Source organism: Salmo salar, chromosome ssa07 (assembly GCF_905237065.1).
Source record: "Salmo salar chromosome ssa07, Ssal_v3.1, whole genome shotgun sequence".
NCBI classification, from domain to species: domain Eukaryota; kingdom Metazoa; phylum Chordata; class Actinopteri; order Salmoniformes; family Salmonidae; genus Salmo; species Salmo salar.
In genome coordinates this window covers 46,257,008-46,273,503 of record NC_059448.1, presented here as the reverse complement: position 1 = coordinate 46,273,503, position 16,496 = coordinate 46,257,008, and the positions used below count along the sequence as shown (strand labels likewise).

General features: G+C 41.4%; 1 protein-coding gene across 1 annotated transcript; it reads left to right on the top strand.

The window, feature by feature from the left end:
• Nucleotides 1–1,200: 1,200 nt before the first annotated feature.
• On the top strand, nucleotides 1,201–16,079 carry LOC106609449 (phenylalanine-4-hydroxylase). The gene is made up of 13 exons (XM_014208302.2): nucleotides 1,201–1,497; nucleotides 2,720–2,836; nucleotides 7,779–7,962; nucleotides 9,461–9,549; nucleotides 10,102–10,169; nucleotides 10,636–10,832; nucleotides 10,930–11,065; nucleotides 11,317–11,386; nucleotides 13,309–13,365; nucleotides 13,475–13,570; nucleotides 14,392–14,525; nucleotides 14,672–14,787; nucleotides 15,211–16,079. Exons 1-13 carry the CDS (start codon nucleotides 1,438–1,440, stop codon nucleotides 15,252–15,254), a joined length of 1,368 nt encoding a protein of 455 aa, XP_014063777.1. The 5' UTR covers nucleotides 1,201–1,437; the 3' UTR covers nucleotides 15,255–16,079.
• Nucleotides 16,080–16,496: the final 417 nt, after the last annotated feature.

Below are 16,496 nucleotides of genomic sequence, written 5' to 3'. Positions count from 1 at the left end.
AACGAGCAATTGTCTCCATCACCGTTAATGACGCAGCGAGTCCCCGATCTGATCTACAGAGTGAAGAACACATTGAGGAAGCGGACAGGCACATTAATGAGGTTTAATGACACCGTTTTTACAGCATTGACTATCTGTGCAGCTATGCAATGGAATCCAACAGCGGTCATTGGTATATGAGACAAGTGTATAGTCACTGATATACAGTGAGATGACATATGTGCAGTCTGAAGAAATGAATGCTCTTATACAGAGGTCAAGTAGAGGTCAGACCCTCTCCTTGCATACATTTATCATCATGTCACTATCCATAATGACCATGAGTGGGTTGGGTTCTCATTGTTAATACCACATTGTTGAATTGTGAGGAGTAGGCCTATTCTGTCAAATGCTTGTTCGTGGTCTACTATAACAAGGAGCGGTAGGTAGGCCTAACTTCATTGTTGTAGAGGAGAATTCTGTGGTACATTATTGATAGGCCTACATGTCTAGGCCTATTGCCCTACTGTGATCGTTGAACACCAGCAGAAAGGATGGAGCTGTATGACAATTTATTTAAATAGCTGTTTTAACGTTTTAAATTAGAGTAATGTGAAATGTAAAATACTTACTGCTTATTCACCAGTTGACAGGTATGTTGCCCTGGCACGTGACGCAAAAAAATACAGTATTCCTATATGGCTTAGTTCTATTAGACACTCAGGGTCAAATTGTCTTTATTTTGAAAAGTAATTTACAACTCTCCGTTTGTTTTTATGCTGAAGTGGCGCTGTATTGAACATCTGCTACAACCTGTTTTAACCGGTTGTTCGGCGCCACCTTGTGGCTTTTAGGAGCACCATCACATCACTGGATGCAGATAAGAGGGGCCAAGCAAGCAAAACCGACATCAAAACGTTCATAACACAAAATACCTCAAAAACTGCAACAAACTTTTGATCGATACAAGTTGCGTCGCTTACTGTCATAGCATAGCCTTATATGAGTAGCAGCTACACGACTTTATTGATTTTAGGGTCATTATAGTGGTCTAATGGCTCATTATGAGCATGCGTCACAGTATAGGAATGCATTGAACATCCTCTTCGTCAATATACCTAAGTCATATTCATCTGTTACATCACAGGGAAGTCCTGTGGGTGGAGGCTTGGCAGGTAGTGATGGTTATGAAATGTTGATTCTGAACACTTACCCAGCCACCTCTAGCCCAGCACTAGACAATAAGAACCAGATGTGCCAATATAGCATTTTCATAACTTCATGGCTCCATAGGCCTCTAATCGTCGCGTGACTGGGATACAAACCATAAGGGGGTGTGGTGTCACTTGGGACAACATGAACGGCTGAAGTTTAACTTGAGCTGCTCAAACAAATTCGACCAAAGCACACACATTCAGCATCAGTAGTTTCATACCTACGCAACGAGAAGACTGGAGGATGGACGCAGCATACAAAAACAATAACGGGGACTATGCCACACTGGACAAGGGCAAAGAGGTAAGCAATATTAAACATAAAATCTATTGTAAACAATAATATTAAATGTATAATAACATAGTTATGAACTTGTTTTTCACTAACAATATAATGGGGATGACAATTTATGTTATAATGTTGAATGAGTAATATACATTTATAAACTTATAATACTAGAATGATGACAACTGATGGTTTTATGATTCTATTTATTTAATATAGCCATATCATTATTATTGTGCAGTAAATTCCATGTCACGAGATAGGGAAGAGAAAAGCTATATTTGGCATTGGACAAACCCCATTTAAAATGTGCTATTGTATAAAGTCACAGTGTCATTTGGTGAAAACGGCTTTTAGAATGGCAGCTATGTTGTTCATTGTCCAGCTACTGTATGTTGTTCACTGTGGCTGGAATATTCTAGTCAGCAGAATGGCAACACAGACTAGACTATTGTAAACATCTCATGGTCATTGTGAATAATGTTAAAAGGTCAGTGACTATGAATCCATGCAGGAATGCATGTAATAAATATATGTATAGATTTTTGAATCTGATCTAGAAAAGGGGTGCACAGTTTAACATCAGCTATTGCTTGAGAGGTAATGCTAAAATGTTTAGTGTTTGTTAATTCGTCACAATAATGGACTGTAGAAATTCTAAAGGGAGAGAAACCCAATAAACAGCGAAGTTCAAGGAATTGTGGATGTCGAGGTATTTGTGCTGAGTAGAGATAAATAGGCGATTTGGATGAGATGGTGTCAGGGGTCATTACTACAAAGGTCAGAGGGGAAAGGTTAAAGGTGTGAAAGCTTTGCGCTTTAAGAGGTAAGTCCTTTAGAATATGCAAAATAACCTGGGTTCGAAAACCACAGCCCACACACAAACACCAAACATGATTTTTCATTGTGAGTGATACTTTCATTCATGGATTAAATTAACACAATCCTAATGATATAATGCATATTTGTTCAACTGTTTGATCTACCTGGGTTCCAATTAGGTTTGTGGGTCAGATTGTGGAGGCTCAGTCATTAGGGAGTGGGCGACGTGTTTGCGGTTCGGCTAATCAGAGAGCGAAAGAGTGAGAGGGCATAAAGGAGGAGAAATAGCCGTGTAGTTGAGGTAATGCCAAGGGTCACCACGCTACAGAAGGTTGCCCCCTGGAATGTGTGCAGTGTTAGTTAAGGTCCAGCCCTGGGGGTCATAAGTCAAATTACTGTGAGTCTTGTCTTGTTGCAGAGGAAAGGCTCCATGTACCTGGAGGAAGAGACCAGTGCCAAGGCGGGGGTGCTGTCCTGCTTCTTCTCCCTGAAGGAGGAGGTTGGGGCGCTGGCCAAAGCCCTCAGACTGTTTGAGGTAAACCACTCAACATAACCGTGAATATGAATGTACACAGTACGAACAATCTTACACGTGCAGTAATGTACTCTAGTCGCACACATGCAAAGTAATGTTTAATCTTTATTCTGAAATGCCCTGATGTGTTTGTCCAATGAGTCATGGGTCAAGGACAAATAAGAAGTCAAAAACCTGGAAAGCTAAAAAAAAAAGCTGTGAAAGCTGAACGCAGTAATAGCTGTGAAAGCTGAAAGCAGTAATAGCTAAAATATCTGTGAAAGCTGAAAGCAAGAATTGTCTGAAATAGCTGTAAAAGCTGAAATAGCTGCAAAACTGAAATCAGTAATAGCTGTAAAAGCTGAAATAGCTGTAAAAGCTGAAATAACTGTAAAAGCTGAAGTAGCTGTAAAATATGAAATATCTAAAAACTGAAATAGCTTTATTATTATTTATTTAAGCTTTATTTAACTTTAAAAGCTAGATGCTGCAATATTTTCTGTAGGTGAGAAAGAGAGGTGGGTATGAGGCTGTTGTACAGTACAAGCACAACAACAGGCTATAAGCAAACAAAGTAAACAATCACGTGTTTTTATTCATTTCATACCATGCGTACCAAATATGAATAAAACAGATGGAAAAAGACTAATCCACAGTATCGTCAGAGAATCAACTCCACAGCTGTGTTCTGGACCAGGAAAACTGCTTAGTCACTCCTTCAGGAGGACAGTTATTTTTTACATTGGAGTCATTTAGCAGACACTCTCTCTAATCCAGAGCATTTTACAGTAGCGAGGGAATACATTTTTATACATGTTTTCATATTGGTTTCCTGTGGGAATCGAACCCACAACCCTGACGTTGCAAGCACCATGCTCTACCAATGACGGGACCATTTATCACTAGCAACTTTAGGGAGGTAACGATCATGCCCATAAAAATCAGAGCGGCTCTAGAAGATTAGACCGAAGTTTACTAGCTGCCATTTGTCAGTCTAAGGGACCAATTTAAAGAGACAGCCAGGGCTTCATACTGAGTTAGCCAGACGTTCCCTCTTTTCCCTTCTCTTCCTCCATGTAAGAATTTACAAGGTACGTAACCAAACATGCTTCATAAGACAGCATGTTTCCAGTTAGCTCCAGATGTTAGAGGTTACTGACCATCCTCCTGCATCCTGGTACCTGCCTCAGTAAAGGACCTGTTTCTGGCTGAATACAGTACATAGGTCCCCCCAGTAGGACTCTATCATACCGTAGGGCCTGCTGTGTTTTAATGTGTACAGCTCTGTGTCCGATTGGAACAGGCTCTCTCATACAAATAGACCAGTTTGTTTAATCTCTATGCAGGCTCCTGCGACAGAGGCCAAGGTAATGGAAAATAATGCTCCACCATTGGATACTACCGGTAAATGCACTGTACGGGTAACCACTGCACCCCCATGAAATATGAATAATGGACATTTCCCTGGGGCAGAATTTACATTTAACTAGCCAAATGTTAGTGGAGAGCTTCCAGCAGGGTGTGAAGGAGTTGGAGGACTACCCCAAGGTTTTTACATGATGTATCATTAAAGTCCTAGGCTTTAGGTTGGTGCAGTATGTTCCCTCTACCTCTGGGCAGAAAGTGTTTGTCAACATTGTACCCTTGTTATTTCGGAATCAAAATGATACCATTGCATCATTATAGATAGCTGTCTTAATAACACATACATGTTGAACATTGTTGTGACATTTCAACGTAAGACCTTTCAACCAGGGTTCAAGGTTTGGTTTATTTGAAATATTTTGAGTTTGTTGACAACTCAATCAAATATTAACCAAAATGTGGTTGTTGATCTGACGTCTTTGTCCAATGTGCTGGTTGCCCAATGTGTTAGTAGCCAACGTTGTTAATGTAGGTTACTGAATTTAGAGTTGAGGGGATGTAAGCCCTATTCTTTAAGCTGTGTAGATGTATGGCTCTATGGTAACTGTTAGTGTGATGACATCTTTATCTTGGATATGTACGGGAGCAGCTGTGTACACAATCTTTCGCTCTTTGATCCGCAATGCAGGCTGAGGTTTCTGTTTTTGAAATAGTCAAAAGAGACTGGAAGACACCCATCAGACTCCAAAATGGTCACCAGTTATGGCTACTCCATTCATTTGACCATGTTGAGTTGTACCACCAGCAACAGCTGACCCTGTATCAAGGTGCATTTTTTTGAATTTTGTGTTGACTTAAGTGACTATGTACTTCGTAGCACGCAGTCAGGGCTGTTTGGCAGCACATCCATTGTTTAACCTTCGACGATGAAGTGCTATCAAAGTTTGATGTCCTAGTAGTCAAACCAGAATAGGATTGTCTTGTGCCTCACTTGTAGGGGAGAGCGGGGTAAGTTGTGTCAAAGGGTTAGTTGAGCCACCCCTTGTTTCTAAGAAACCATACACACAATTAATCATCTGACCAAATATTTAGGAAGAGGTTATCATTTCATGGAGTCTGTGAAGGAAGAAACCACATGGAAAAAGTGGTAAGTAAGTTAGGTCCAAAAAACAGAAAATAAATTAATTTAGTGTTTTATACGTTTCATGATGCTTGTATCGAAACCAAAGTAGATGGTTTTATACATCAGTTGGGGTCTCTATAAGCTTCTAAACCTAGCTTGAAAGTTCATCCTTGTAGCTATGTTGGCTAATATAGACAAAATGTTTGCCTTGGAGTAAGTTGAGAAAATGGACATAGAAACGATTACATTTTGTCAGTTTTATGCATAATATGCCTGCAATGGGTCATGCATATAAACTCAAGATATTGCATTTTTATTGTTACAGAGCAGACATCCTCATGTCCCGTGTATACAAATGTAAAACAATCAGGGGTCTAGCCCCCTTGAGGTTCTTGAGAGAGCAGCCAAGGAAGTGAGAGAGGGGAAGAAGTCCATTCGATCAGCAGCAATGGATGGGAAAAAAATAGACTGAATGACACTGAAGAGGTACATTGACAAAAAAAGAAAACTAACAGGTATCTGTGTGAAAGAGAGGCTATGAGAGAGTAGCAGAGGCACACGAGGTCTTATCTGGTGACATGGAGGCTGAGCTTGCGAAACATATCAAGAATTTCGCAGACCAGTTTCATGGGCTCAGTCGCCTCAAAAGAACTTGCCTACGAATTGGTACATGGAAACAACATCCCTGTCCCAGACAACTGGTCAAGAAATGGAAGGATTAGTGATTTTGTACAGAGAGATCTATATCTGAAAGTAGGCATGCATTTAAATATACAATATACCACATCCCCATTCCATGAATTAAACGTTGACCTTTCATCCCCATCACCCACTGTCACAAGACACTGTCACTCAACTCACCCTGTCCCTATTTTCAACTCACCCTGTCCCTATTTTCAACCTACCCAGGGTAAGTTGTGCCAAGAGACCACTTTTTTGGGGGGCAAGCTATTTTCAAAACTGTTATGAATTCTAATTATTTCGAGGGACACACACCATCCTGAAATATATGTAGATATCTTTGTTAGAAAGAATACTATATTTCCCTTGATGTCGTGATGCTGAATGAAACAGCTCAACTTACCCCACTCTCCCCTACAGATTAAAAATGGAGTAAAACAAAATCTTAATGCGTGTTTGTGGAGATGTGTGAGATCAATAAGTATCTTCCACGTGCTGTGTTCCAAATGTAAACATGAGAAGCTCCTCTGGACCTATGAGCTCTCATTCCCCAGATCCACCCCCTACTCCACCCCCCATCTCCCTGTAAAACCCCAATCCTCCCCATTATCAGACCCAGTTTTAGTCCAATCACTTTCCAGCATCCATACCCTCCTTACCCTGAAAACCATCAACACTGCCCTCTCTCTCCGCAGGACTGACCACACTCCACTGTACTCAGCAACATCAGTTGGCACTGCAGTACTGATCTCCTGTCAACAACAAAGGAAACACTAAACTATCTGCCTAAACTAATACACAGACAGACCTAACAAACAGGGCAAACAAACTCACTGACACCACAAGGAGTCAATAAAGGCACATCAGATGTAAAGTATGGAGAGAAATGCTTGGCCAGCCATGGGGGGAGGGGGGGTGGAGCGTTGTTTTGTAACTAAAAGCTGTTGGATGTTGAAACAACAGCAGATCCATATGGTCTCCATAGAGCCCCAGTCTGGAGAATGGGATCCAGATGGAGATGGAAAGAGAGAGAGAGAGGGGACGAGAGAGGAAGAGAGAGGAGAGTGAGGGGGAATGGGACTGTGGCAGTAAGAGATTGTTCTACTCCCTCTCCACAGCTATAAAACCAAACCAAATGTTTAAAATAATGAACCAATATAGATTTGCATGTTTCCCAGGATGGGCCAAAAATTACAATTGATATTGAAATGCATAGATATGTATATGCACACATCGAATCTCATCCAAAATGACCAAAATCGAATGTGTGGCTATTTTAGAAAATGCTAAAAGTTGACAGAATGATTTCAAAGATGTGATGGCATTGATAAAAATGCTGCATGTTGTTGTGCAAGCCCTTTTAATGCTACCACAGCTCACGTCCGTCCTGGCTCTAGTCGGTTCTATAACATCCAGCCCACAGTTAATTAGCTGGGTGATTGTTTAGTGGTGTACTGTTCTGTCCTAAGGGCATGGTCGACTCCACAAAGCCTGTCAAATTACCACTGTTTGGATGTGCACTTGGCGCCCTCTAGCGGTATGCTAAGTCCACATACAGTATTTCCAGTGCTAGATCGTCACGAGCTGAATCACAGGTTTTTAAAGTAGTTTTTCAAAAATGTAACCTAAGTGTTATTGTCAATAATACAAGAATGCTTTTAAAGTAAATATACAAAAACAAAATAGCAAAAGAAATAAAGTGATGTACAAGATCTAATAGCAGGATTGAACCACCCAGCTGTCACACAGGATATACAGACCTATATGGCTTCTCCTCTGTCTCTGACTCAACAGGAGAAGGGCATCAACCTGATGCACATCGAGTCTCGCCCGTCGCGACTGAACAACCAGGAGTTTGAGTTCTTCATCAGCGTGGACACCAGCTACTCCAATTCCCTGGACGAGGTCATCGACGGCCTGCGCACCGAGATCAGTGGCCACGTGCACGAGCTCTCACGCAACAAACAGAAGGACACAGGTGTGTGTATCAGGGTTGGGGTTCATTCCAATTCTCGGAAACGCTTTTTAATTTGGAAAATTCTGGAATTGGAATACAGAATTACTTTTTGAATTGACTAGAGTTGAAATTGAATTCACCCTAATCCTGGTGTGTATGTATATAGAAAGATATTATCAATGAATAATCAATCTAGATATGCATTACAAACCATGACTGAAAGTTTTAAAAACCATGACTGATTTAAAATCATGACTAATAAATCATTATTTTAAGTACAATAATTATAATAATAATTACAATAATTATATGATGATATATTTGTGTCTAGGAGGGAGAAGGGGGAAGTAGACAAAGCCTGTGTGTGTGTGTGTGTGTGTGTGTGTGTGTGTCACATGATCTGAACTCTGGGTGGCGCTTTAGCAGGCCACCAGCCAGACTGTCTAATGAGGTGATGAGCGTCGCCGCGGAGACGGATGGCCTGTCCCTCACATCCAGCCTCCTTTATTAGTTGTTTCCACAATGACATTAGTTTAGTTACTGGGCACCAACTGGCCTGGCTGAAAACAGAGGAGCCCAGTGTCACTGACTGTCACAGAACAGACTGCCTCTATCACAGACCCAGAGGAGGGAAACTCTAACAGGGTCATCGCTCATCCCGGACAGACAGACAGGGCCACCACCAAGCCCCCTCTGCCTAGCCCTATGGTCTACTGGACAGGGCGACAGGTTAATGTGTCATTGGAAGATATTACAGATATTTATGGTCTGAGATGGAGACAGGCTGTTTTGAGAGGAGTTTGGTGGGGTCCCATTGTTCCCCTAGCCTCAGGCTGGACCACACGGCCTCGATTTAGATTAATGGTCGACGTCCCGTACTTCTAACTGTCATAAATGAGCCAATGGGTGACCTCCTCTGGTGCTCTGTTCACTGTCAACATGGTTACTGGATAGTGTCCTATCCCAATACAAAGCACCCTGCAGGCAAAACCCCCACAAAGCCATCCACATCAATATTCATTTGGGCTTCACTTGTTTCAATCAATTTACATTTTGGAATTGGACATTGAACACAAGGCAGATATACTATAGACAATTGTAAATATTACTAAATTGTAGTTTTCTACATCTCAAGAAGTTATGCACCACCGTTTCGACTGTTTTTTGTTGTTGTCTGTTTTGGCCATGTATATCTCTATTTGGTCTGTTTTGGCCATGTATATCTCTATTTGGTCTGTTTTGGCCATGTGTATCTCTATTTGGTCTGTTTTGGCCATGTGTATCTCTATTTGGTCTGTTTTGGCCATGTATATCTCTATTTGGTCTGTTTTGGCCATGTGTATCTCTATTTGGTCTGTTTTGGCCATGTGTATCTCTATTTGGTCTGTTTTGGCCATGTATATCTCTATTTGGTCTGTTTTGGCCATGTGTATCTCTATTTGGTCTGTTTTGGCCGTGTATATATGTATTTGTCACATTCATCTGACCTGGGTAATGAGGAGATTCCCCCGTCCTACAGTTCCATGGTTCCCCAATGACATCCAGGACTTGGATCGCTTTGCCAACCAGATTCTGAGCTACGGATCTGAGCTGGATTCTGATCACCCTGTAAGGATCAACCATTTATTACTGTCTGTTTACATCCTACACACTGTGTACTGGGTGTCTGCTTTGTATTGTATGTGTGTCTGCATTGTTGGGAAGGGCCCGTAAGTTAACATTTCACTGTTAGTCCACACCTGTTGTTACACGAAGCGTGTGTGTACATACGTATGTACATGTGTGTATGCATGTGCACCCACACGTGTGTTTTATGAAAGACTCACATCGTGATGACAGTCCCCACTCTGCTATCTATTCTAATGGAAACTCTCTAGGGCCCCAAATTGATGTCATTGCTTTAATTGAGCCCCTATAATTATAGATAATTGCTCCCTTTTGCCACCGCCTTTAAAGTGAAATGTATTCCTCATGAGCAGCATACATTCTACAAAGGCCTCATTTGAATATGTGTTTCCAGCCAGGGCTCTCAGCAGAGTGGGAGTATGATGCTGTCAAAGAGTCCAAGTAGTCCTAGCTGAGGATTTACACACTATATACAAGGCCAGGCAGTGATCATAAATAAGGTCTAACATTGATTACTTCTGTCTTTCACACCAGGGCTTCACAGACCCAGTGTACAGAACCAGGAGGAAGGAGTTTGCCGACATTGCCTACAACTACAGATAGTAAATATCCATCCAGACTAAAATACTTTTTCTCTTGGGTCCCTCTCTTTTACACAAAAGCAGAGGTGAAGAGAGCTTCTAGAACCTACTAGAAGTGATCTATGTCCCTCTCCTCCAGCCTCATTTCAGTCCCCGCTTTGCCTTTTATTGAAAATGACCACAAACAAAAGGGGACAAATTACAGAGGGGACAGTGGTGGATTTGAAGCCTCTAGCTTTGTTCGCATAATTGAGACTTCATTATTCCCAGGAACTACAAAGAGCGCCAGCCCCAATGAAAACACCCTCACAGGAAGCTCACATTTACATAGCAGTGGGACCTTGGTAGAATAATGAAGTGAATCCACTCACTGATTTCCCCCCCCACCCATCCATCCTCCCTCACCAAATAAGGACTGTGTGTCTGTGTATAGAATAACATATTATACACAAGTGTGTGTTAACAACAGTGTGTCTCTCTGTTTCAGTGGCCAGGTCATTCCCAAGGTGGAGTACACAGCGGAGGAGAAGGCCACATGGAGCACAGTGTTCAATGAGCTGAAGACTCTGTACCCCACGCACGCCTGCCGCGAGCACAACCGTGTGTTCCCCCTGCTGGAGCAGTACTGCGGCTACAGGCAGGACAACATCCCCCAGCTGGAGGACATCTCACGCTACCTGCAGTGTAAGACAACAGATCGTGCCTATGTGCCCCACTTCCTATGCTTCTATCAGCGTCCCACATACACCGACACGATACCCTCCCCTCCTCTCTGTTTTAGCGTGCACAGGTTTTCGGCTGCGCCCGGTGGCTGGCCTGCTCTCCTCTCGGGATTTCCTGGCTGGTCTGGCCTTCCGAGTCTTCCACTCTACACAGTACATCCGTCACCAATCCAAGCCCATGTACACACCTGAGCCGTGAGTGTCACCCTCATCATTTTAAGGAGAAAAAAACCCGTCAAAAACCTAACATTGCCATGGTATGTTTTAGGGACCGTCCGATTTCCGTCATTTTCGCCCATTTCCACACATATAGAATCGGTTGGTACTTTCGGCCGGCAAACGCCACTGGTGTGTCCGTGCCTTTATATAAGTGTCACATCCTACCTTGGGACCAGTTGTACATAGTTGAATATGTTCTACAGTCATTGACTTACATCTCTCCACAGGGATATCTGTCATGAACTCCTGGGCCATGTTCCTCTGTTTGCTGACCCCACCTTTGCCCAATTCTCACAGGTAAAGAACACAAGAGGACATTAACCTTCTTTAACCCCTGCTGGTATCATAACTTCAGAGAACTATCCATTGTTGGCGTGAAAAAGGGTACCACTTTAAAGATCAGCTTCAAACACAGTCATGCTAGTCATAATGTTGAGGAGGATTGAGGGGAATGCCATGCAACTGTACTGCATGTGTCAGTCCTTCTCTAATATTGGTTTTGCTCCTGTAGAACGCTTTCATCTGTGTTACAGCACAATATCCTGAAGCAGATACAGTTGAAGTCAGAAGTTTACATACACTTAGGTTGGAGTCATTAAAACTACATTTTCAACCACTCCACAAATCTCTTGTAAACAAACTATAGTTTTGGCAAGTCGGTTAGGACATCTACTTTGTGCATGACACAAGTAATTTTTCCAACAATTGTTTACAGATTATTTCACTGTATCACAATGCCGGTGGGTCAGAAGTTTACATACACCAAGATGACTGTGCCTTTAAACAGCTTGGAAAATTCCAGAAAATTATGTCATGGCTTTAGAAGCTTCTGGTAGGCTTATTGACATAATTTGAGTCAATTGGAGGGGTACCTGTGGATGGATTTCAAGGCCTACCTTCAAACTCAGTGCCTCCTTGCTTGACATCATGGGAAAATCAAAATAAATCAGCCAAGACCTCAGAAAAAAAAGGTAGACCTCCACAAGTCTGGTTCATCCTTGGGAACAATTTCCAAACGTCTGAAGGTACCACGTTCATCTGTACAAACAATAGTACGCAAGTATAAACACAATGGGACCACGCAGCCGTCATACCGCTCAGGAAAGAGGCACGTTCTGTCTCCTAGAGATGAACGTACTTTGGTGCGAAAAGTGCGAATCAATCCCAGAACAACAGCAAAGGACCTTGTGAAGATGCTGGAGGAAACAGGTACAAAAGTATCTATATCCACAGTAGAACGAGTCCTATATCGACATAACCTGAAAGGCTGCTCAGCAAGGAAGAAGACACTGCTCCAAAACCACCATAAAAAAGCCAGACTACGGTTTGCAACTGCACATGGGGGAAAAGATAGTACTTTTTGGAGTAATGTCCTCTGGTCTGATGAAACAAAAATGGAACTGTTTGGCCATAATGACCATCGTTATGTTTGGAGGAAAAAGGGGGAGGCTTGCAAGCCGAAGAACACCATCCCAACCGTGAAGCACGGGGTGGCAGCATCATGTTGTGGGGGTGCTTTGCTGAAGGAGGGACTGGTGCACTTCACAAAATAGATGCTATCATGAGAAAGGAAAATTATGTGGATATATTGAAGCAACATCTCAAGACATCAGTCAGGAAGTGAAAGCTTGGTTGCAAATGGGTCTTCCAAATGGACAATGACTCCAAGCATACTTCCAAAGTTGTGGCAAAATGGCTTAAGGACAACAAAGTCAAGGTATTGGAGTGGCCATCACAAAGCCCTGACCTCAATCCTATAGAAAATTTGTGGGCAGAACTGGTAAAGCGTGTGTGAGCAAGGAGGCCTAGAAACCTGACTCAGTTACATCAGCTCTGTCAGGAGGAATGGGCCAAAATTCACCCAACTTATTGTGGGAAGCTTGTGGAAGGCTACCCGAAACATTTGACCAAAGTTAAACAATTTAAAGGCAATACTACCAAACACTAATTGAGTGCATGTAAACTTCTGACCCACTGGGAATGTGATGAAAAAAATAAAAGCTGAAATAAATCATTCTCTCCACTATTATTCTGACATTTCACATTGTTAAAATAAAGTGGTGATCCTAACTGACCTAAGACAGGACATTTTTACTAGAATTAAATGTCAGGAGTTGTGAAAAACTGAGTTTAAAATGTATTCGGCTAAGGTGTATGTAAACTTCCGACCTACAACTGTATAGACAATAACTGGATTTATTTGACGCTATTCTGAACAGGAAATCGGTCTGGCTTCCCTGGGTGCCCCTGACGAGTACATTGAGAGGCTTGCTACTGTAAGTATCTCAGACGTCTCACAACATCAACTACAGCCGACACCTGATACCAGAGGAATACAAAACAATATTGAATATGTGATGAGGCCTTGTGTCTGTCTGTCCACAGGTCTATTGGTTCACAGTGGAGTTTGGCCTCTGCAAGCAGGGCTCTGAGATCAAGGCCTATGGAGCTGGCCTTCTCTCATCATTTGGAGAGCTGCAGGTATTTACATTGCATTTACGCCTTCCAGAGCAACTTACAATGACAAATAGTCATTTTTGCTAGAGTGTCTTTCATGACCTGTTTTTATGCCCACGTGCACAGGACTCCTTCCTGCAGTTCTAATATAGACAAATCCCTATGAGGTAGCCCAGTGGTCTGTCAGTCAGCAGCATCGCATTAGTGGAAACGAAGACTGTTCTCAGGGCAGACCTGGTTGTAGCTAGATATGTTCGAGTCATGTCGGGGACAGTTTTAGCATTTTAGCTAACCCTAATCTTAACCTACTTCTCCAAAACTTCCAGGTAAGTTCTCCAAAACCTGCTACAAAAAGTAACTTCTACTAGTCAAAACCGTCAGACCTGCCCTGATACCAATCTTGGTTTCCAATAATGCGATACAGCTGTCAATCAGTTTGTTAGTGGTCCACCCAGGGCTCAGGCGAAATGTGTCACTGGGGGAAACTGGTGACGAGTGGGTTAGTGGTTCACTGGAGAAGTAGGGGGCAGAGACAGAATTCATATCTTAAGTCACCAGTTACATCAGACGTTGTCATCAGAGGATGAGCAGTTAGCTGAGTCATATCACAGCAGGACGCCATTCACACTGCACTTCCTGTTTACTGCTACCGAGGCGCACAGAATGTCATTGAGGAATTGCACACTGCTAGTGGTCCGTGACCTCAAAACACCAAATGAGGACATGTAACCTGGATTCTACTCATTGTAGATTGATTCATGACAGTGGTGCATCTCCCGTAAATGGGGATTAGAGTTGGAGTCAAACTCTGGAATAACATTTGACTCTTTTGAATTGTTTTACAGTACTGTTTGACAGACAAGCCCAAGATTCAACCATTTGACCCTGCAAAGACCAGCCTCCAGAAGTACCCAATCACTGAGTTCCAACCCGTTTACTTTGTTGCAGAGAGCTTTGACGACGCTAAAGAGAGAGTCAGGTAATATTTAACATCTGTACAATATTAAACGTTTATTATGTCACATTCATTCACTGGATTTGCTTTGGAACTCTCTGGATCTTTATATCGTAATATATACGTTCACATTTTCAATTGAAAGTCCTATGTCATGACTCTTTATACAGGAAATTTGCCGACACCATCCCCAGGCCTTTCTCAGTGCGCTACAATGCGTACACCCAAAGCATTGAAGTCTTGGATAACACCCAGCAGCTGAGAAACCTGGCTGACAACATCAGTGGTGTGTGACATTTCTATAGAGTCCTCATAAAACTAACTTCTCAATAACCCCTTATGCAAATACCAACATCAAGTACTATTAGAAATGGATTCAAATGAGATTTTCTACCAATTGTAATTTATATACACTGTATGTAATATATGCTATTTAGCATACACTTTTATCCAAAGCGGCTTAAATTCATGCAGGCATACATTTTACATAAGGGTGGTCCTCGGGAATCAAACCCAGTACTCTGGCATTGCAAGCACCATGCTCTACCATCTGAGCTATAGATTTATTTTTGTCTTGCCTTTTACAAATTGAAAACATAGTTTAATTAAATACAATATCTGTATGAATGCCCAACTCCTACTGGAATTGAATGTTTCTTAATCTTCTACAGATGAACTACCTAATTTTATCATGTTGCTTTTATTTTAGGGGAAATTGGGATCTTGTGCAATGCCCTGCGGAAGATGGAGTAAGGAGACCACTTTGGAGACATCCTTCCATACTGATGTGTGCAATGATAGAATCTCAATGCATTTCATCAATCTTGTAGATTTCCATTATACTCTTTGTGTTTATAATCTGTGTGCTTGTCCAATATAACATCTACTGCATTCTGCTTCATCTTTATATAAATTATTCATAATACCTGCTGCAACCCAGACACTAGTCATTTTAAGTAAACATTTTAATTTTAGTAGTCAATATTAGAGTAGCACTGAATCACACGGACATACTACTAGCCAATGAAAATGCACATCGAAAATTAGTCACTCATTGTAAATATGAAGTTACATAAAACAAGTATTAACTTTAAATGAATTATTCGATAAAGTGAGGGAGTTTTTCGTTAGATTTTTGTTAACAACAACAAGGAGAAGTATTCTTTCATCATACCTTTTTCAGTATGTTCTAGAAATCCAACACCGCCGATAGGTTAACCGATGTCATTTTCTGTAACCAGCTGAGATTGATTACATTGGAATAGTGCCGTTCCAAAACTATTAGCGCAGGCTTTGAAGACGATCTAATTCGCACTTGAGTATTCTATCTATAGTGGTTAAATTGCAAATAACAAAAATAAATCCTTGCATTATGCTATAAATAGCTAGGCCTATATAACACAATAACGAAATGCAACGTGTATGTCCAGCATGTTAGAGAATGTGTTTGATTATATCCTGAATTCTGATGAATCCAAATGATCGACTGTTGTTCCATTCTTTACTATCACATTTGTTTCTATAATATGCAGGAAAATGTGTTATTAACTTGCCAAATAAATGTATGCTAAAAAGGTTCTTTCATATCAATTATCTCAAAATAATAATTGTTGTTATGTTTTATTATTGTTATTATTATGATGCTATAATTGGTTGTGAGAACATATTTTGTATTAGAGTTTGTCAAAGTGCGTTTCAGCACCTTGGAGAGCATCCCAAGTCAGGGGGAAAGAAATGTTCTGTTGACCTGCTGCACCTGTTACAAATCAATGGAAGAAAAATGTATAGCCTAGGATAAATGTAAGTAAAACTCAATATTCATAATCTTATTTTGTAGGCTACAAAAGTTTTTTCTCTCAATATATTAGGCCTATACGTGCTTCATAAACGATGTTTTATTCCATTAAAAGGTGATTGGCTGTTATGACGCATAACACCTAAAAATCAGACGTGTGCATTTGCGTAACTCATTTCCATAAAGAATTGTGTGGCACT

Coding starts and splice junctions, on each gene's coding strand:
- LOC106609449 (XM_014208302.2), top strand. CDS start 1,438: ATGGACGCAGCATACAAAAACAATAACGGGGACTATGCCACACTGGAC. Junction 2,837..7,778: donor AAGCCCTCAGACTGTTTGAG/GTAAACCACTCA, acceptor CTGACTCAACAG/GAGAAGGGCATCAACCTGAT. Junction 10,170..10,635: donor ATTGCCTACAACTACAGATA/GTAAATATCCAT, acceptor TCTCTGTTTCAG/TGGCCAGGTCATTCCCAAGG.